Source organism: Rhododendron vialii, chromosome 2a (genome assembly GCF_030253575.1).
Source record: "Rhododendron vialii isolate Sample 1 chromosome 2a, ASM3025357v1".
NCBI classification, from domain to species: Eukaryota; Viridiplantae; Streptophyta; class Magnoliopsida; order Ericales; family Ericaceae; genus Rhododendron; species Rhododendron vialii.
Window position 1 is genome coordinate 521490 of NC_080558.1, and position 21036 is coordinate 542525.

The 21036-nt window shown below is 39.4% G+C and overlaps 4 protein-coding genes across 4 annotated transcripts; all 4 read left to right on the forward strand.

The window, feature by feature from the left end:
- Positions 1–2007: 2007 nt before the first annotated feature.
- LOC131315800 (acetate--CoA ligase CCL3-like) lies at positions 2008–6204 on the forward strand. Its single transcript, XM_058344996.1, has 3 exons — positions 2008–2411; positions 3721–4311; positions 4909–6204. The coding sequence occupies exons 1-3, from the start codon at positions 2196–2198 to the stop codon at positions 5812–5814; spliced, it is 1713 nt and encodes a 570-aa protein (XP_058200979.1). The 5' UTR covers positions 2008–2195; the 3' UTR covers positions 5815–6204.
- A 1043-nt stretch (positions 6205–7247) lies between these two features.
- Positions 7248–10801, forward strand: LOC131317632 (extradiol ring-cleavage dioxygenase-like). Its single transcript, XM_058347166.1, has 3 exons — positions 7248–7929; positions 8850–9220; positions 10366–10801. Exons 1-3 carry the CDS (start codon positions 7561–7563, stop codon positions 10556–10558), a joined length of 933 nt encoding a protein of 310 aa, XP_058203149.1. The 5' UTR covers positions 7248–7560; the 3' UTR covers positions 10559–10801.
- A 2927-nt stretch (positions 10802–13728) lies between these two features.
- On the forward strand, positions 13729–17494 carry LOC131317633 (extradiol ring-cleavage dioxygenase-like). The gene is made up of 3 exons (XM_058347167.1): positions 13729–14174; positions 15610–15989; positions 17079–17494. The coding sequence occupies exons 1-3, from the start codon at positions 13917–13919 to the stop codon at positions 17275–17277; spliced, it is 837 nt and encodes a 278-aa protein (XP_058203150.1). The 5' UTR covers positions 13729–13916; the 3' UTR covers positions 17278–17494.
- A 320-nt stretch (positions 17495–17814) lies between these two features.
- On the forward strand, positions 17815–20531 carry LOC131317635 (4,5-DOPA dioxygenase extradiol-like). Its single transcript, XM_058347170.1, is given in 4 exon segments — positions 17815–18330; positions 20231–20274; positions 20277–20339; positions 20342–20531. Coding segments are annotated over 4 exon segments (606 nt in total). The 5' UTR covers positions 17815–17911; the 3' UTR covers positions 20422–20531.
- Positions 20532–21036: the final 505 nt, after the last annotated feature.

Here is a 21036-nt window from a genome sequence, read left to right on the forward strand (position 1 = left end):
ATTTTTCAAAGTTCGTTGAGAATATTGGCCACACCAAAAATCAAGTTGATCGAATATCGTTTGATATGGTTTCGAAATGTATTAAGTTTGGGGGGAAAATGTGCAATATTGGATTACAACCCATTCAACACATTTATCCGAAGATAAATGGATTTTTAAATCATATAAAACGATATCCGATCAACTTGATTTTTGGCATGGCCAACATTATCGACGAACTCTAAAACATGAACGATTTCAATCATTGTTACGGACCCGATAAAGACCCACAATAGATTCAAACTGAACTGAACTGATTGGAAGCCTAACTAACGAGGACCCTTGCCCAAATTTGGCAGGCTAGACTATTAAAATACTCCTATCAAGTTCAAGCAAAATTGCTCTATTGACACGACTTTTTTAATGACCTACCAAATCAATGCTAATCAGAGATATCATGTGCATTATATGAGAAAGTTGAAGACATGATAAGGGATGGGGCCCCGCACTACTGCATTTGCTGGCTGCGGAACACCTACCATTAAAACACCATCAAATTTCGTGCCAAAATTGCCATCTATCTTTTTGTTTTTTAATCCAGAAAATGCCATCAATCTAATAATTGTACCAAAATTTGGCTAAAGAGAATTTGGTTTTGATAACTTCTAGCTGAATTTGGTTTTGATGACTCCAACTACTAGCATTTTTTTTTGTTTGATAGTTTAGAGGTGTATGCTCAGTTCACGTGCACATTAACTAATTTCCTTTCCGCTTTGGCCAAAGTCTAGTCATTGACGTTGGAACTAGAAAATTCACAACAAATTACTTTTGTTACGGCCCGATTTTGAAAATCAAACTTGATCAATTGTGCTCCATCACTAGCTTTTTGCATAACAAGAGTCTTATCCAAGCAGGGTGAAAATGATGAAACATATATGTGCAAGGACGAAGCCCTAGTGTTAACCAATGAGAAAGCAGATCCGGCGCAGCGCTCAAGCGCTTCACTAGCGCGTACAGGCGCCATGCTAAGTCTGGGAATAAAAATAAATCAAAACTCAATAACATTTGAAGAGCGCCACCGGAGCGCTAGAAGGACTAGCATGGTGCTACAAAGGAGCCAAGGGCTTGCAAAGTGCTACAGACGGCTAAAGAGAAGAGCTTGCAAAGCGATGGAGCGCTGTGAAGGCGCCCCCGCAAGCGCTACATTCTGCCTCGTACTCCTAACACATGTTTTCACGCGTTAAAAAAATTTCATGCTTTCAACAACCAGACACTCTACTCTATACTAATGGCTCAGAAAGTATTCTTTTCTAGCAAGCTCAAAGGCAAAAATAGAAAAGGCTAACTCATGCAAATATCAACAAGGATTTAAAACAACTTACATCTAAGATGCATAGAAAAACCCAATAACAAATACCATATGCAATGCCTGGTTATACCTCTTTGAGTTGAAAGCAATCTTTGGCATGAACAAATCCTTATCCCAGAAGATTTCAACCATCGAACAGAGTATCTAGACTCAATCTAAAAAGTTACCTCCCAAACCCAAATGGAATTGTGCGCCCGCACTATCGGTATTAGAAAATCGCCAATAAACATTACCAAGAACATGACAAGGGATTGTGCACCCATACTATTGGTATTTTGCATTTGCTGCGGAACATCTACCACAAAACAACAAATTTAGTGCCAAAATTACCAACTAGTACCTTAATTTGGAGTATACTATAATTTTAGTGACATGAATTCAGAATTTTACTTCATCGCAAATACTATAACACTAGTACCTAAATTTGGCAGTAGAGAACTTGGTTGGCTAGCTTTATAATCTCAGTGGACATGACAAAGCAAATAAGTTTTTGTTTTTTACGAGATCGCATGTTCGATTTCTCTAAAAGTTAAACATCCTACCTTCGGAACTACAGGATAATTTGCCCGATTGTAACTTCAATAACACAAAATTAGTCGAGATGCACGCAAGTTCATCCATGTATATCTTACCATAAGAAGGGAAAAAAAAGAAAAGAAGAGAAATTGGTTTGGATAACTTGTAGCTGAATTTGGTTTTGATAACTCCTCCTACTATCTTTTTGCCTAACAAGGTCGGGACTCGGGAGAGTTCATTTGTTGAACAACTACATATATATATATATAAATATGGTGCACTGTGTACCGCCAAAGGTCATCTAGAGAGAGAGAGAGAGAGGTGAGCAGAAATGGCGGGGGATAGAGACATAGACGATCTGCCGAAGAACGCAGCCAACCACACAGCATTGACACCCTTGTGGTTTCTTGACAGGGCAGCTCTGGTGCATCCCAACCGCAATTCTGTAATCCATGGATCGGTGCACTACACGTGGCTCCAGACCTACCAGCGCTGCCGTCGATTGGCCTCCGCTCTTTCCAACCGCTCCGTCGGCTTCGGTACCACGGTATGGTTTCATCACCGTTCTTCTCCTTTTGCCCTTCATTTGGCTACTGTGTAAGAAACGAGAACACGTGGGAGTTGGAGAAAAGATGTTGAATTTCCTGAAATTTCAGCTCGTTTGAGTCAAATATATTGTCATGGTGTGAAGAATTTATTTGATTTATTACAAACTTCCTCGGCATGCTTCATGTTGTTCACGTACAATTTGGTAGCTGAAACTCCATAACGAAAAATAAATAAGATCAACTTAGGCTTTGTTTTTATCCAAAAATAAAAAAACTCAGGCTTTGTTTGGCATGTCTAAAGAAGATGGGATGCCTTTTTTGGCTTTCCCAGGTTGGGGGTGTAAATGATTAGAGCTAAAAGAAAACTGGTTTTTTAACTTACCGTTTATACAGTATCTTGTTTGGACTCTGTTCTGGCTTTTTAAGAGAGGCCCAATAATCTAAAGTTGGCTTCTTAAGCAAAAAAACAAACTTGCGATTAGGCAAAACGACGCCTAGCATGAGCCATGTTATTGAAGCTTTCCAGCATAACCATCAGCAGATGTTTGTGCTGTTTTCCCCATGAAAGAGTGATGAAAATTTTACTTTTAAGCGATGGTTGGTGTCTTTTAAAAGCCAGGGTTTTTAAGATTTGCTTAATCTGTTCTGAACTGTTTTTAGCTTTTCATCAATTTTTAATTTTCCCACTTTTGTAAGGTTGGATTTCGCACCCTGAAAAGAATAGAAGAACAAAGGACGTTACCAGTGGTCCAGTACAGCCTGCAGCTCCCGCTGAAGCAATTTCAGCACCTCCGGCATGACTGGCACCCATGTATTTTTGTTGATTTTGTTGTCAAATTGCCGGATATGCCTTTACATACAATCGAACTATTACCTCTAGGTGAATAGAGGGGAGTGAAAATCTAAAAGAGTTGGATCAAATAGTAGAACAAAGTACACTAAAGACTAAAAATTTCTTAAAAAGTGACAGCTTTAACAAAATTGGTGAACGGGTTTTGTAACAGCCTTAACTACCATTGTGCTTGTCAATGCTGAGAAGGGTTTATTATAGCCTTAACTACCATTTGTGCTTATCACATTGATTAAGATGCCTTCTTAATTGGCAAGATGGCTTGAATTGTAGGAAGTCTGTGTGTTCATTTATGTACTTGTAGTGCTAAAGTACCTGAAAACTGGTTACTAAGTTCTGTTTTGGAACAGCCATTCTTTCCAAAACATGATATACTTTTACTCGGAAACTGTGAACTTAGTGATCCAAAAACCAGTTCTTTAATCTTTCACAGCTTACTTCTATATTTATGCTGGCAGGTGGCAGTAATAGCACCGAATGTCCCTGCAATCTATGAAGCTCATTTTGGTGTTCCAATGGCTGGGGCTGTTATAAACCCTGTCAACATTCGGCTAAACGCACAAACCGTTGCTTTTCTTTTAGAGCATTCATCAGCTGCCGTTGTAATGGTTGACCAGGAGTTTTTCCCCTTGGCAGAGGAAGCTTTGAAAATTTGGGCAAACAATACGAAAAGCAATTTTCGGTCTCCACTTTTGATTGTCATTGCTGATGAAAGCTGTGATCCAAAGTCACTCAAATATGCTTTAGGAAGAGGAGCACTTGATTATGAGAAGTTTTTGGAAACCGGAGATCCCATGTTTGCTTGGAAGCCACCAGAGGATGAATGGCAAAGCATAGCGTTGGGGTACACTTCTGGTACAACGGCCAGTCCTAAGGGGGTCGTTTTGCACCACCGAGGAGCATATCTCATGTCTTTGAGTTATGCTCTAGCATGGGGAATGAATGAAGGAGCTGTTTACCTTTGGACTCTACCCATGTTCCATTGCAATGGTTGGTGTTTCCCCTGGACACTTGCAGCTCTTTGTGGGACTAGCATATGCCTTCGACAGGTAACTCTCTGGGTTTTTTCACTTGATGATCCTCTTAAAAAATTACATCATTTCTCTACTGCAGCTGTTGATATATCCATTTGAGCCCATCCATAAAAGAGATGAGGGAAACAATCCAAATGATCCATTTATTAGATGCAATCAGATATAACAGTGGAGTTTATTTGTGTTGCTCTTGAATAACTGTATTTGAGGTCTTAACCATTAGAAAGTAATATCAAAGATATCAAAGATGATTGACCAGTGCATCCTTGTTTGGTACTTGGTTGACGGTTGACCTTGGTTTGGAGTCTGGACTACTCTTACATTATTGATCTGGCAAGTAGGATATGTATGTGTTTCTTAAGTTCACTTTTACTTGAAGAAGAATATTTTCCATTATTAGGAGCAGGAGTTTGTTTATCCTACACTATTGGCTATGTGCCATTGGATCCTCCTTACCCTCTTAGTCACCAGACATAGAGCTTAAACAAGGTTGAAGTTTCTTGGTCAATTTAGTTCAAGTTAAGGCATTTTTCTGAGGCTATCAATTCATTCAGTGAAACTTGTTGTTCTACTATCTGAATTGTTGCTCACTGGAGTCATTGACATTTACAGGTCACAGCTAAGGCAGTTTATTCAGCCATAGCCAACCAAGGGGTGACCCATTTCTGCGCTGCACCCGTTGTGCTCAACACAATAGTGAACGCTTCTCCGGATGAAACCACCCTCCCCCTTCCTCGCTTAGTGCATGTCATGACGGCTGGTGCGGCCCCACCCCCTTCTCTCCTATCCACAATGTCCCGACTTGGGTTTCGTGTCACCCACACTTACGGCCTCTCAGAAACCTATGGTCCCTCCACTGTATGCGCATGGAAGCCCGAATGGGACTCACTTCCCCAAGAAACTCAAGCCCGACTCCATGCCCGTCAAGGTGTTCGATACATTGCATTGGAGGGTCTCGATATTGTCAACACAAAAGACATGACACCTGTGCCTGCTGATGGAACTACCGTCGGAGAGATTGTGCTGCGTGGGAATGCTGTGATGAAGGGATACTTGAAGAATCCCAAAGCAAATGCGGAGGCTTTTGCAAACGGGTGGTTTCACTCTGGGGATCTAGGCGTGAAGCATCCAGATGGGTATATAGAAGTTAAAGATAGGTCAAAGGACATTATCATATCCGGAGGCGAAAACATAAGTAGCGTGGAGATAGAAAATGTACTATACGCACACCCGAAAATTTTGGAGGCATCTGTGGTGGCAAGGCCGGATGAGAGGTGGGGAGAGTCACCTTGTGCTTTTGTGACATTGAAGCCGGGTATAGACAAGTCAACCGAACAGCGTTTGGCCGAAGATATAACACAGTTCTGTCGATCTAAGATGCCGGCCTATTGGGTTCCGAAATCAATTGTTTTTGGTCCGTTGCCTAAGACGGCTACTGGGAAGGTGCAGAAGCATCTGCTGAGGGCAAAGGCCAAAGAGATGGGAGTCATGGGACCTGTCAAAAAGAGTAGGTTATGATCATCTGGTGGGGTGTGAGTAAAAAGAGGCATCTAGTTGATGCTGGTTATTCCTTGTTCTTCTTCTTCACTTTAGCTCCTGTGTTGTTCATAAAAAAGGGTGAGGTTAGATTTCAGTGCTTTCTTGAGCTTGTCCTTCAGTGAACACACTGAAGGGTTAATGAAGGAGGAAGGAGATGGGACCCTGTCAAAAAGAGTATGTTTTAATCAGACAGTGATATGGGAGTAATAAGAGGCATCTTCAAATTGCTGGTTATGATTACTTTTTTCTCATCTCTTTAGCACCCTCTGTTGTTGATAAGAAAGAGTGGGCAAGGTTAAACTCAGCACTATGTACTTTGTTTCTTGTTTCTACTTTTATGAGTTTCTTACAATACATATTTTCGAGTAATTTTCCACTGGCTCGTTGGATTTTGAGATCACAGAGTCATGCGCGTAACCTTAATATTTGATAATAAGTTAATAAGAAATTCAGATCATTGCGAATGTATAAATAATGTATGCAAATAATTTTAAGTGTTTGAATAATGATATGTGATCATTTATGTTTTCTTTCAAACGTATGTGAATCAATCAATAGCCGCCATAAATGACCGATTAAGCTTCTTTCGACGTATACAACTAGTACATCAATATTTAAGATAGATAGATAGTTTGGAACATTAGAATATCCTATGGTTTTTAGAATTGTTCGACAAAGTCCTCATGGCCTGCGCCGGGGGAGCATAACATAAGGAGGAAAGGGAGCCCCCACGGTGGCAGAGCGAGCCAGCCAGCCAGGGAGGGGAGACCGTCAGGCTGGGTCATTTGACAAAAATGGTAGGATTTTTAAAGCAAATTAATTGAATAGATAGAGCTAGCGGTACGACAGACATGGCTGCTGACACACGAATTACCTTTCGAGGTCGAGCAGTCTCAATTTCACTACAAAATTTTCAAATGAATGTTGGGCTGGGCCACCTCGAATGGCACGAGTCGCACGCAGGGAGACCTGCACATACGGTTTTTAGGGGATATGGTCGAAAAACCGGCCAGCGCCCACCTGACTAGAGGGACTGAGAAATTAATGGAGTACAAAACTCATCTTTAAGCTTTACCTTATTTTGATCATTCAGGAAGTGATTGCGGGGTCGCTAAACTGACCCTGATTTTTCAGGGGCTTGAAGCAAAAATAAAAAATGAGGCATTTTTGTTGGACTATTATAAGAGGTAAAAAAGTAGGAAGGCTTCATGAAATTTATAAAAAAAAATAGAAGTCTAAAGCAGTCACAGCACAAGCTTTAGTCAGAATCGACTATGTCGCGAAATGAAGTCCTCCGTCCGTTTATTTCAGAGGTGCTGACCCGGAGCGAGATAGAGATGACATGCCAAACTAGTACTCCTACACAATAAATTTAACTATGTAGAATATATACAGTACTCTCATCATTCATCAATATCATCATACTTCACTTTATCTTATCTACAATTACATATGCTTACAAACGGAGGAATTTGTGTATTTGTGTGTGATTTTAAATTAATTATTGGACAAAAGTGTCACTTTGCTAATACCTTGGGGACTAACGGCAAAATTTTATACTAAAATTCTCCTGGTTCAAATTATCCGACTGAATTCATCCTAGAAATGTACATAGACACACCAATGCTCCAGAATCAAATCACTGGAAAAATACAATTCCATTTCAACCGGTGGAAACCACGTGGCATCACCTACCAAACCTCCCGCCGGTAGGTGGTTGTTGACATGAGAAATTCGAAGTTAATTAGACTAGTGGAGTACTATGTTTTACGGTTCCTCTTAGTTGTTTACTTGCTCGTTGCTGCATCCTACGTTTGTAGGAGTAGAGAGAGAGAGATGGTGCAGGCGAAGGTGGAGGAGACGTACTACATATCACACGGGGCACCCACGCTTTCCATCGACGATTCCTTGCCGGCCAGGGGTTTCTTGAAATCCTTCAGGGACACCGTCTACGGCGGCGCGCAGAGACCACCGCCCACCTCAATCCTCGTCATCTCCGGCCACTGGGAGACCGATTACCCCACCGTCAACGCCGTCTCCGGCACCTGCGACACCATCTATGATTTCTACGGCTTCCCCCAAGAGATGTATAAGGTACTACAGTTCTTCCTTTTCTCGGGTTTGGTCTTTTTTTAGTTGTTTCCGGGTCTACTTTAATGATCAGAATCTCTTATACTCCGTACTACTTTTTAAGAATTCCAGTAATTTGTTTCTTCTCTGTGATACAAAAATTTTCGTACATCCTTCGTTGCTAATTCGTACGTGTTTTGCATAAATTTTGGCTGTAAATGAATGCGCATGTTAATTCCTCTTCTGTAAAATCAAGGATCTTTTTCGAAACATATCCGCGAATGGATTCCAAAAAATATGACAACAACTAGGCCTGTTAATGGGCCGGATCCGATAAGACTCGAATCCAACAGTGATAATTCAAATTCGAAAAATTCGGATCCGATCCGAAAATCTGAATCCAATCCGAAAACTTTTATACTTAAATAAAAAAATTTAGCAAAAAAAAATTAAAAATAAAAATAAAAATACAACTTCTTAAACATTTTTTTTTTCAAAATAAAAAATTTACAATTTTTTTTAAAAAATTGAAAAATAAAATTTCAGATCGGATTGATAACGGATGTAATCCGATCCGATCCGTATTTGGATTACCAAATTTGGATTATCGGATTGATGTTATCGGGTTCGGATCGGATCCAAATCAGATCCGGTCCATTTACCGGCTCAACAACAACTAACAAGTGTGTAGAATGTTATTTGAACCTAAGTGCTGGACTGGAGCTGTAATTGATAAGTTTTACAATTGTCTGAAAATAGTTCATATCTTCAAGTCATACTTTTTTATTTTACCTTGGTAAAGAGCGAACCGTCTTAAGTTTGAAAAAAGTTCAAAAGTTCAAGTCTTTACCTTTAAATTTTACTGTTGTAAAGAAGGAACCGTTGCTTGAAGTTTGCTATGGGATTTGAACCTCATGTTCCATTATTTCTTCTGATACCAAAAGATAAAGTATCCGACACCGGGAGCCCCACAACTAGCGACAAGGGTGAAAGAATTACTAACGGCATCTGGGTTCCAACGGGTGAGTGTGGATAAGAAGCGTGGGCTAGACCATGGAGCTTGGGTGCCACTCATGCTCATGTTCCCAGAGGCTGATATCCCGGTGTGCCAGCTATCCGTCCAGACTAATAGGGATGGAACTTATCATCATAATATGGGGAAGGCATTGGCCCCTCTCAAGGAGGAAGGTGTCCTCATTATTGGTTCTGGTTCTGCCACTCACAACTTGAGGGCCCCACGCCTGTCAGACGGCTCTGTTGCTTCTTGGGCTTTAGAGTTCGATACTTGGCTCAAAGACGCCCTTCTCGATGGAAGGTAATATTACATTATGTGCGGAGTTTTTTTTTTTTTTTTTTTTTTTGGGGGGGGGGGGGGGGGGGGGGGCGGCGTAAATAAATGAGATGTCATGTCCGTGTGAAGGACATATCAACAAGAACCAACAAAGGCATACCTTCTTCCTATTTACAGGAAAACACAAAATCTTAGAATGAGAATATGAAATCCTAGTGGTTAATACACGAAACTGGCCGATTTGGGAGTAAGGCGCTAAGGGGGACCTATCCACAGAAGTAAATTGACAGCTTTTAATACCAACACCAAAACAAATTTGATCAAGCACATTAGAGGTAGGGCGCAGAATATTGGAAAAGCCCTGCAGTTCCTTTCTTACTTTATATAGTACACCATTGATAGTGTTTCCTTGTCTGCTCAAACAAGTCCGTCTTTTGAGCAGTTTGGGTATGTGTGCCACAAAACCCATGGTATGATGCGTCGATGGTGATTAACTGAATGAAGCAGATACAATTACGTACAGTTTCCCTTTTTGTGCCATCAGCAAACTATATTGTTACTGTTCAAAAAAAACATTATTTTTAAATGACAGCTATGTTGCGTTTCAGTTAAATGCTCTATACGTTAGTATTCCAACTTGTTTGTGGATTTTAGCAGTTAGCCTTCTGGACTAAAGAATTCTGGATTTTGGGTGATCAAGTTGGTTCTTTCTTTCGGATCAAAAAATAAAATAAAGTTGGTTCTTTCTTTCTTTTTGGATTTTGGTTGATGAAGTTGGTTCTTTCTTTCTTTTGTTGCCTCAATGGCATAACATGCAACGTACTTCCAAGCTCATCTTAACCATGTTTCTATTAAAATCTATTAAATCATATGGATACTGCATCCATTTTACCTAGATTAAAACCATGTTTCTTTAGGAAGATAGTGTTAGAGAAGCACACGTTTTGCCAAGAATGACCACCTGTTGTCGGTCCATAAGTTGGCTTCCTGAGTCAGAAAGATGAGGAAAATGGGCTCAGTCACCGAGCATAGTTTTGGCAAGTTTGATTCTTGAAATGAAAATGATTGATAAACTTTATTTAATCTAAATTTTGTTCTTGCTACGAAAAGGGAACTTACCAATTCTGTCCTCGTGTACATGATGTTTCTTTTGTTATTTCTTTTTGTAGGTATGAAGATATCAATCACTACGAAGAGAGAGCACCACATGCAAAAGCGGCACACCCTTGGCCAGACCACTTCTATCCATTGCATGTAGCCATTGGCGCTGCGGGTGAAAAAGCAAAAGCTGAACTGATCCACCATAGCTGGCAGAGTGGCACGCTTTCCTATGCCTCCTATAAGTTCACAGCAGCTGAATGAATGCACTGCGACAGAAATGCATAAGCATAGATTTGGCAATTGTAATTTCCTTTGGTTTGTGCCCTGTTCGAACCATAAATAAGAGCATATTTGCCTATATAAGCAAGGTTGTGTACTGAATTTTCGTTTGATGACCTGCTAGTGTGTGTGCTCAATTGTGTATTCACATTATGAATGTGTAGAACAGAAAAAGAAATTCCGATGACCATGGAAATACAGTTTGAAACGATTTTCGTCGGGTTATTCTTCACAGTTTCTTAATTATGAGACATATTTTCAAGTAGTTTTCAGCAAACAGAAGCGGAGGATTCTAGTAAGGAAAACTTTATGTACATACACGAGTAGTTCTTCGCAGCCACAGGCCCGTTGGAGTTTGAATTAGAGCAAAAAAATTTAAATGACCAATAACAATATGTGTCTTTTTGGCCGTTTATGTCTATCCAGTAGCGGTAAATGACTGCTGAGCTCTTTTTTCCATAAACTCCTCCTCCTAATATGAGTACTTTGATAGCTAATTTGAAAAAATAGTACTAGTAGTATAGATCATTTGAAATGGATCATAGTTATTCGGACTGTTGGGTAGACTCTTTTAATGGATTGAAGAGAAGTCGATTCCTATTACAGTGGGATATATAAGTGTCATCGGGCAGGACTAATTCATTAGTTTTCTTACAAAGCAGATTTGATTAAAACATGAAATAATACGATTAGTAGTTTATCTCATTGTTTAATACTCCTACGGTATCTTGGTTCAATTTATCCGGTTGAATTCATCCAGCAAATGTACAAAGACACCACCATGGTCCAAATCAGTGGAAAAATACTTCTCCATTTTTCAAGAAAAAATATTAGGTGGTCTTGGTACCATGAACACAACCTCCTCTCCTACCACAAATTCATGTGGGCTCAAGATTAAACATATCAAAAATGATAGGATCCATGACATCCGGACCATGAAGTGTCCATTAAAGCAAGGACGGATTCACATTGAGGCACGTAGGGTCACGTGCCCCCACGCCTTTTTAAAAAAAAATTTAAAAAAAATTAGATATAAATACAAAAAAGTCTCCTACACTAGCACAAACCATTAGCATGGTGTAGTGGTCATTACAAATTATAAAAAGTTCCAAGGGCTTGAGATCAAATCCCAGGAGGTCCTTTTTTTTTTCTCTCTCTATTTTTCAGTTTTTGTTCTCTCTTTCCTTTATTTTTTCATTTTTGTTCTACCTCTTTTTGTTTTCCTCTCAATCCACAATATAATAAAAGTCAAATTACTAAATTACTACTTCATATCTTTTAGTTTACTTGCTCTTGACTTTGGCATTAATCTTACAGTTGCCACCGTGACAGTTGAAAGGATATTTTCAACCATGAATATTATAAAAAATCAGTTGTGAAATAGAAGGAATGATCAGTAGTAGTTAATGGTTGAACGATAATTTAGTAATACATGCGGAGAATTTTTTTTTAGGGCAAATTTCACTCAGACCCCCTGAGGTATCTGACAATGACAGAAAGTACCCTCAGTTTTCAAAAATGACAGAAACCTCCCCTATTTCACATTTTGGGTTTCATTCCGTTAGTAAAGTGGACGGAAAATGTACGAAAATGTACAGAAAATGAAATCTTCAATTTTATTTAGTTCTACAGCTATCTTAGGGCTCTCATTGAAAGTCCTAGAGCCAAAAATTAATTATGACAATTTAGGATAAAATAATTAAAAAAATAAAATCTTCGTACCGATTCAAACGAACTAAAATTTGAAGCATTTAAAATTTTGCTCTTTATTTGATTTTAGGGCTTTCAATGAAGAGCAAATACTTAAAGTGCTCCAATTTTCAATCCATTTGAATCGGTGCGAAAATCTTATTTTTCTGATTATTTTATCCTAAAGTGCAATAATTAATTTTTAGTTCTAAGATTTTCAATGAGAGCCTTAAAATAGCCGTAGAACTAAACGAAGAGGAGATACTTAAGTGCTCCAATTTTTAATTCGTTTGAATCGGTGCAAAGATTTTTATTTTTTTATCATTTTATCCTAAATGGTCATAGTTAATTTTTGGCCTCAAGGCTTTCAATGAGAGTCCTAAGAGAGCCATAAACCAAATGAAGAGAAGATATTTAAGTGCTCCAGTTTTTAATCCGTTTGAATCGGTGGGAAGATCTTATTTTTCTGATCATTTTATCTAAAAGGGTCATAATTAATTTTTTGCTCTAGGACGTTCAATAAGAGCCCTAAGATAGCTGTAGAACTAAATAAAATTGAAAATTTCATTTTCCGTACGTTTTCCGTCCATTTCACTAACGGAACTAACGGAATGAAACCCAAACTGTGAAATAGGGGAGGTTTCTGTCATTTTTGAAAATTGAGGGGTACTTTCTGTCATTATCAGATACCTCAAGGGGTCTGAGTGAAATTTGCCCTTTTTTTTAAGATTGTGAATAATAGGTACCCATAGTATATGAAATTTCCGGGTCTGCTAGTGCATGAAAGTAAATACAAGTGAATCTAGACCATTCATTTACTTTTATGAACATTTGCACATGAATCTGGATCATTCATGAACATTTTCATGGTCCAAATGTTATGTAGCTCTAGTAGCGTGATAATTGCCGAACAGTCCCATTCGTTTTGAGATTTTGGATTTGGATTTATAAGTAATGAATGTAAAGAGAAATAAAATAATAATTAGAAATATAGGTAATGATTGGAGAGATAGGAAGAAAAATAAAAGTAATAATTAGAGAGAAATATGATAATGATTAGAATCCAAAATCCAAAACTCTAAAACGAACGGAGTCTTATATAAGAGAAATGTTAAGTGCAAAGAAAATGAGCAAAGAAAAGACCCTTAAATGCACATGAACAGCTCATATTCACATAATCTTTTATTTGCCCATTTTCTTTATCTCTAACACAGTCTTGTGTAATCACACATAATTACACACGAACACTTGCACATATATTAACCAATCGAGGAGTGCTAGGTACCCCGAAAGAATACACAGAAATGACTCCGAATTTGAAAATCAATGATCCAGATTCATTTAAAGCCAATCAAAACCATTGATTTTCAAATTCGGAGTCATTTCTGAATAATCTTTCGGGTACATAGAATTTTCCTAACCAATAATTCACAAATGAGATGGGCGCCACATACCGAAAGTGTGCATGTATCGGCGCCACTGGCAGCGATTACCGAAAGGGACCTAGTACCTACCAAACTTCCCGTGGTAGGTAGTCGTTGACATGAGAAATTGAGAGCGAGTTAAGTTGTACCGTTCCTCTTTATTTGTTTCTGCATCATTCGTTTGTGGAGAGAGAGAGAGAGAGAGAGAGAGAGAGAGAGAGAGAGAGATGGTGCAGGCGAAGGTGAAGGAGACATACTACATATCACATGGGTCACCCACGCTTTCCATCGATGATTCGTTGCCGGCCAGGGGTTTCTTGAAATCGTTCAGGGACACCGTTTACGGCGGCGCACAGAGACCACCACCCACCTCAATCCTCGTCATCTCCGGCCACTGGGAGACCGATTACCCCACCGTCAACGCCGTCTCCGGCACCTGCGACACCATCTATGATTTCTACGGCTTCCCTCAAGAGATGTATAAGGTACTTCTTCCCAGTCGACACACCTTCTTTTATAGCATTTAATTCACTCTCTTCGAAATAGAATTTCTCTGACTTTTCTTGGAAGTCCTGTTTGGTCTTTTTAGAGCTCATCATGAACAACAAACATACGAACATGTCAAAAATCAAATCCTAGGATATCAATTAAGACAGGATTGTAAAGCATATCTTGTGTGAAATTATGCTAACATAGTTTTCCCCCCAAACCCCAAGGGTGGCGTGACGGTCCTAGGTTAGGTTGCTCCATGTATCCTAAGGTCTCACTAATTGCCCTTGCCCGCAATTGTTGGGCACCTCACCACATGCATAAGCGTTGAAAGTTGAAAGTTGAAACAGCTGGTTTTGTGAGAGGCTGGAGAGATTAGTACGAGGAACACGCAAGTTTGTCAAGGACACGATGCGTAACGAAAAACACATTTTTTTCCAAGATAAATCTGTTTTAAAATCATTTTATCTATATGCAATCACCATAACTTTTGACGTGATTTATTATGTTCTCGATGAACTTCGAACAGTGAACTTCCGATCATCGAAGTGGGATGAGCTGAACCCCTTCTTTTGGGTCTCCCAAGTAACTCACTGATTAAGAATTTTCTTCATTAGTTATCTCTGTGTCTCTCTAGAATTCTCTACACTATTTCTTGTTTGATGACTTTTTCGTCAGGGCTAGGTGGGGTTTGGGTTCAGGTTAGGTAGGATGTTGACTTTGGATCCTTCTCCTTACCTTGCTTATCTTGTATTCATCAAAAGGATTATGGGGAGGGGAATGAAACCCTTAATCTTTAGTCACTGATGTTCTTATAGAATGACAAAATAATGATGACCCCTAACCTATATTAGTTAGGGGCAGCTTCTCTTCGGTCCATGGCGATTTTGTCCTGATTCTTGGAGCCCAACAGAGATTGCATTTTAATGATTTGTTGTCAGATGAGTAAATCAGATAAATCTGTTAACACCTGGATCCACTTTGAACATAGTCCTAGCTCAATGTTATTACAGATTATTATTGTTGCTGGGTTGTGATTCCTAAATTTGTGCATACGCTTCTTTGAAAATTTGTGTGTTTTGCACGAATTTTGTCTGTCTAATGAACATTTAAATTCATTGTGTGCAATCCTGTACCATAAAGGTAAAGCCATCAAGGGTCCTGTACAAAGCATCTTGGCGAATGGATTCCAAGAAGTGTGAGTCGGTAAATAACTGAGCATGTAGATTTTTTAAGTCTGAATTAACCCAAAATCAGGAATGTTATTTGAACCCAAAGTGTGGGACTGGAAAAACTGTAACTGATGAGTAAAAGTTCAAAATATTCAAGTCTATCCAGTGGAAGCATATATAGTTGTAAACAAGGAAACATTGTGTTAAGTTTCCTATGGGATCTGAACCTCATGTTCCATTATTTCTTCTGTACCAAAAGCTCAAGTATCCGGCACCGGGAGCTCCACAATTAGCGACAAGGGTGAAAGAATTACTAACGGCATCTGGGTTCCAACGGGTGAGTGTGGATAAAAAGCGTGGGCTAGACCATGGAGCTTGGGTGCCACTCATGCTCATGTTCCCAGAGGCTGATATACCAGTGTGCCAGCTCTCAATCCAGACCAATAGGGATGGAACTTATCATTATAATCTGGGGAAAGCATTGGCTCCTCTCAAGGAGGAAGGTGTCCTTATTATTGGGTCCGGTTCTGCCACTCACAACCTGAGGGCCCTACGACAGTCCAGAGACAGCTCCAGCTCCTTTGCTTCTTGGGCTTTGGAGTTCGATACGTGGCTCAAAGACTCCCTTCTCGATGGAAGGTAATATTACATTATGTGCGGAGTTTTTTTTTTTTTTTTGGGGGCGGTGTAAATAAATGAGATGTCATGTCCGTGTGAAGGACATATCAACAAGAACCAACAAAGGCATACGTTCTTCCTATTTACAGGAAAACACAAAATCTTAGAATGAGAATATGAAATCCTAGTGGTTAATACACGAAACTGCCCGATTTGGGAGTAAGACGCTAAGGGGGACTTACCACAGAAGTAAATTGATAGCTTTTAATACTAACACCAAAACAAATTTGATCAAGCACATTAGAGGTAGGGCGCAGAATATTGGAAAAGCCCTGCAGTTCCTTTCTTACTTTATATAGTACACCATTGATAGTGTTTCCTTGTCTGCTCAAACAAGTCCGTCTTTTGAGCAGTTTGGGTATGTGTGCCACAAAACCCATGGTATGATGCATCGATGGTGATTAACTGAATGAAGCAGATACTATTACAGTTTCCCTTTTGTGCCTTAACAGTTTTGTATCAGCAAACTATATTGTTACTGTTCAAAAAAAAAAACTATATTGTTAAATGACAGCTATGTTATGTTTCAGTTAGATGCTCTATACGTTAGTATTCCAACTTGTTCGTGGATTTTAGCAGTTAGCCTTCTGGACTAAAGAATTCTGGATTTTGGGTGATCAAGTTGGTTCTTTCTTTCTTTTTGGATTTTGGTTGATGAAGTTGGTTCTTTCTTTATTTTGTTGCCTCAATGGCATAACGTGCAACGTACTTTCAAGCTCATCTTAACCATGTTTCTATTAAATCATATGGATACTGCATCTATTTTACCTAGATTAAAACCATGTTTCTTTAGGAAGATAGTGTTAGAGAAGCACACATTTTGCCAAGAACGACCAGACCACCTGTTGTCGGTCCATAAGTTGGCTTCCTGAGTCAGAAAGATGAGGAAAATGGGCTCAATCACCAAGCATAGTTTTGGCAACTTTGATTCTTGAAATGAAAATGATTGATAAACTTTATTTAATCTAAATTTTGTTCTTGTTACGGAAAGGGAACTTACCAATTATGTCCTCGTGTACATGATGTTTCTTTTGTTATTTCTTGTTGTAGGTATGAAGATATCAATCACTACGAAGAGAGAGCACCGCATGCAAAAACGGCACACCCGTGGCCAGACCACTTCTATCCATTGCATGTAGCCATTGGCGCTGCGGGTGAAAATGCAAAAGCTGAACTGATCCACCATAGCTGGCAGTGTGGCATGCTTTCCTATGCCTCCTACAAGTTCACAACAGCTGAACGAATCTAAATGCACTGCGACAGAAATGCATAAGCATATATTTGGCAATTGTAATTTTCTTTGGTTTGTGCCCTGTTCGAACCATAAATAAGAGCATACTTGCCTATATAAGCATGCTTGTGTACTGAATTTTCATTTGATGACCTGCTAATGTGTGTGCACGATTGTGTGTTCACATTATGAATGTGTAGGACAGAAAAAGAAATCGGGTCACGAGGATTTTCTACACGGTATTGGTCATGGATCACAATTGGAGGATAAACATATGAGTGCAGAGGATAAACATATGAGTGCCGCGGTGAGATAACACTCATGTACATTATACTTGTATTTAGGTTTGTCTTAGTAGCATACTTTATGCTCTTTAATGATGGCACAATATTTATCAATGTATTAGCGTGGAGTAGCAGCAGTTGCAAAGAGGAATTTCCAAGCTTTTTGCTGGGAACTTCAGCACTACGTACTTGGTTATTTCTTTTACGAGTTTCTTTATGAGACATATTTTCAAGAAGTTTTCAGCAAACAGAAGCGAAGGATTCTCATCAGGAAAACTGTAACTGATGAGTAAAAGTTCAAAATATTCAAGTCTATACAATGGAAGCGTATATAGTTGTAAACAAGGAAACATTGTTTTAAGTTTGCTATGGGATCTGAACCTCATGTTCCATTATTTCTTCTGTACCAAAAGCTCAAGTATCCGGCACCGGGAGCTCCACAATTAGCGACAAGGGTGAAAGAATTACCAACAGCATCTGGGTTCCAACGGGTGAGTGTGGATAAAAAGCGTGGGCTAGACCATGGAGCTAGGGTGCCGCTCATGCTCATGTTCCCAGAGGCTGATATACCAGTGTGCCAGCTCTCAATCCAGACCAATAGGGATGGAACTTATCATTATGATCTGGGGAAAGCATTGGCTCCTCTCAAGGAGGAAGGTGTCCTTATTATTGGGTCTGGTTCTGCCACTCACAACCTGAGGGCCCTACGACAGTCCAGAGATGGCTCTGTTGCTTCTTGGGCTTTGGAGTTCGATACGTGGCTCAAAGATGCCCTTCTCAATGGAAGGTAAAATTAGCTTTATTTACAGAGTGTGTTCATTTTTCTGCACAAGTGAGATGTCATGTCCATGTGAAGAACATATCCAATGAGAAACCAATGAAGGCAACACAAAAGCAAAGAATGAGAATAGATAACCTATTGGTTAATACACGAAAATCCAACAAGGACAATGAAGGCATACCTTCGTAGTTACAGACTTACAGGAAAACACAAAAGCAAATGAGAATAGAATATCCTAGTGGTTAATACACGAAAATCCAACGAGAACTAATGAAGGCATAACTTTGTAGTTAAAGGAAAACACAAAAGCAAAGAATGAAACTAGAATATCCTATTGGTTAATACACAAAAACTGGCCAAGAGTGAAGGGGGACTTGTCCACTGCCTTTAATAGTAACACCAGAACAAATTTGATCAAGTACATAAGAGTTAGGGCGTTGAATATTGGAAAAGCCCAACCGTTCCTTTCTTGCTTTATATAGTAGACGGTAGACCGTTGGTAGTGCTTCCTTGTCTGCGCAAACAAGTTTGTCTTTTGAGCAGTTTGGTTATGAAACCCATGGTGTCATGTGTAGATGGGAGATGTTGAATAAATCACTGAAACAGATACAGTTACAGTTCCCCTTTTTGTTCCTTACAGTTTTGTGTCACCGATTTGATTTCATATGATACTGTTTTGTGACAGTTATGTTATGTATAGATTAGACGCATTATATGTTAGTGTTAACTTCTTTGTAAAAATTTTGCATTTTAGCCTCCTGGACTATAGGATTCTGGAATTTGTTGATCGAGTCTGTTCTTTCTGTCTTTTGTTTCCTCAAATGGCAAAACATGCTCCTTTCAAGCACATCTTAACAAAATCCAAATGATTTTTAGTCTTCTTGAATGCATGTCGTCGTCTGCTTTCTGGTGGGAGGGAATTTCAACATCATCATGAGTGGAAGATGGTGTTAGAAAAGCACACTTTTTGCCTAGGATTACCACCTGCTACCCATCCATAAGTGGGCTTCCCGAGTCAGAAAGATGAGGAAAATGGGCTCAATCACTGCATGGTTTTGGCCACGTTGATTCTTGAAATGATTGATCAATTTTATTTACGGTGATGATAATGCGACAACCCATTTATATTCTGCCACGACTATTTTGGTCATCTGACAGTGTTATCCTCGTGAGTGGACCTGCATCTCCTCTCTTCTGTTTCCAGGCGTACCTTTTCATTTCTTTACTCTCTTCTTCCTGTATCAACCCTTTGAAACGACCACCACAATAACCACATACACTCCCAGCGAAAATCTAAACCAAGCCCTCTCTCTTTCAATGAGATGTTAGGTGTTCTCAAATTCTAACTTGCAGTGACAACCATGGCTGGCCCAATAGGCAGCTAAATGGCAGAAATCGAATTTGGAATGGAATAGAGGAAAGTTTCAATTGATTTCACGGTGAGTTGGTGCTTTTGAAGAACAGAGTTGCTTCAATTACTATTGTATAATTTGGGGGCCACTTGTGATTTTTTTTTTTTATTGAAGTTGCAACTGGAGCTATAGGGATTGAAGATGCATGCTGTTCAATGTACGCATACATTTCTTTTTGCTTGCATTTTCCCTTCTGTTGTGTTCGGAAACTCAAACCAGACAGTAGAGGCCACTTTGGTTTTGTTGCAAGTGAAGGCAGTGGAGGAGAGATATGTACAAGTCAAGAGTGGAAAAGGGGAGAGAGAGAGCACTTTTTTATCCTCAGCAAGGTAGAAGTGTCAGATAACTGAAATTGTTGTGGCAGCATAAAAAACAGTTGCGGCGTTATGGCCCCTTTTAGTTCACCGTTCTAAATTTTTTTCTTGTTACAGAAAGGGAAATTACCAATTCTGTCCTCATGGGCACGATGTTTCTTTTGTTATTTTGTGTTGTAGTTATGAAGATGTCAATCACTACGAAGAGAGAGCACCGCATGCAAAGCAGCACACCCGTGGCCAGACCACTTCCATCCGCTGCATGTAGCCATTGGCGCCACGGGTGAAAACGCAAAGCTGAACTTATCCACCATAGCTGGGACCTTGGTGCACTTTCTTATGCCTCTTATAAGTTCACAACAACTGAGTGAACATTCATCCTTCGTGACAGAAATGCATGAGCATATATTTCTCAAATGTAATTTCGTTTAGTTTGTACCCTGTTTGAACCATAATAAGAGCACATGTGCCTATGTAAACATGCTTGTGTACAGTGTACTGATTTTTCATATGAAGACCTGCTAGTGCGCGCGCACGCAGGCACATTATGACAGACCAAAATGAGATAGTGAAAATTATTTCTTGCTAAAAACTTCAATGCTCTCTCTCTCATCGTAGGATCCTCAGATTTTCATTTTACGTCAAGGTAAGACAAAATAATGTAATGTCTAAGGACAATAACGAGACACCACACCACATAGGAACCTCAAATTAACCACCAAACGTTGCCAAATAGTAGCTATTTATCACATTTCAAGGGTAATGTTATTTGTCCATTGAGCTTTTATTTTCAATAAAAAGAACTCCCCGGTAATATTTCATCGAAGAGTTTTCCTGAAATACAAGAGTAATGGTCGCAATATAAGCAATTTTCTAGTCCGTCACACTTCCAAACACTAATTCCCAATCCTCTAGGAAAAAAAACTACACGCGTGGGCTATATAGTTAAAGCAGTCTTCATATTAACTTGCTGGTGGTTACTCATG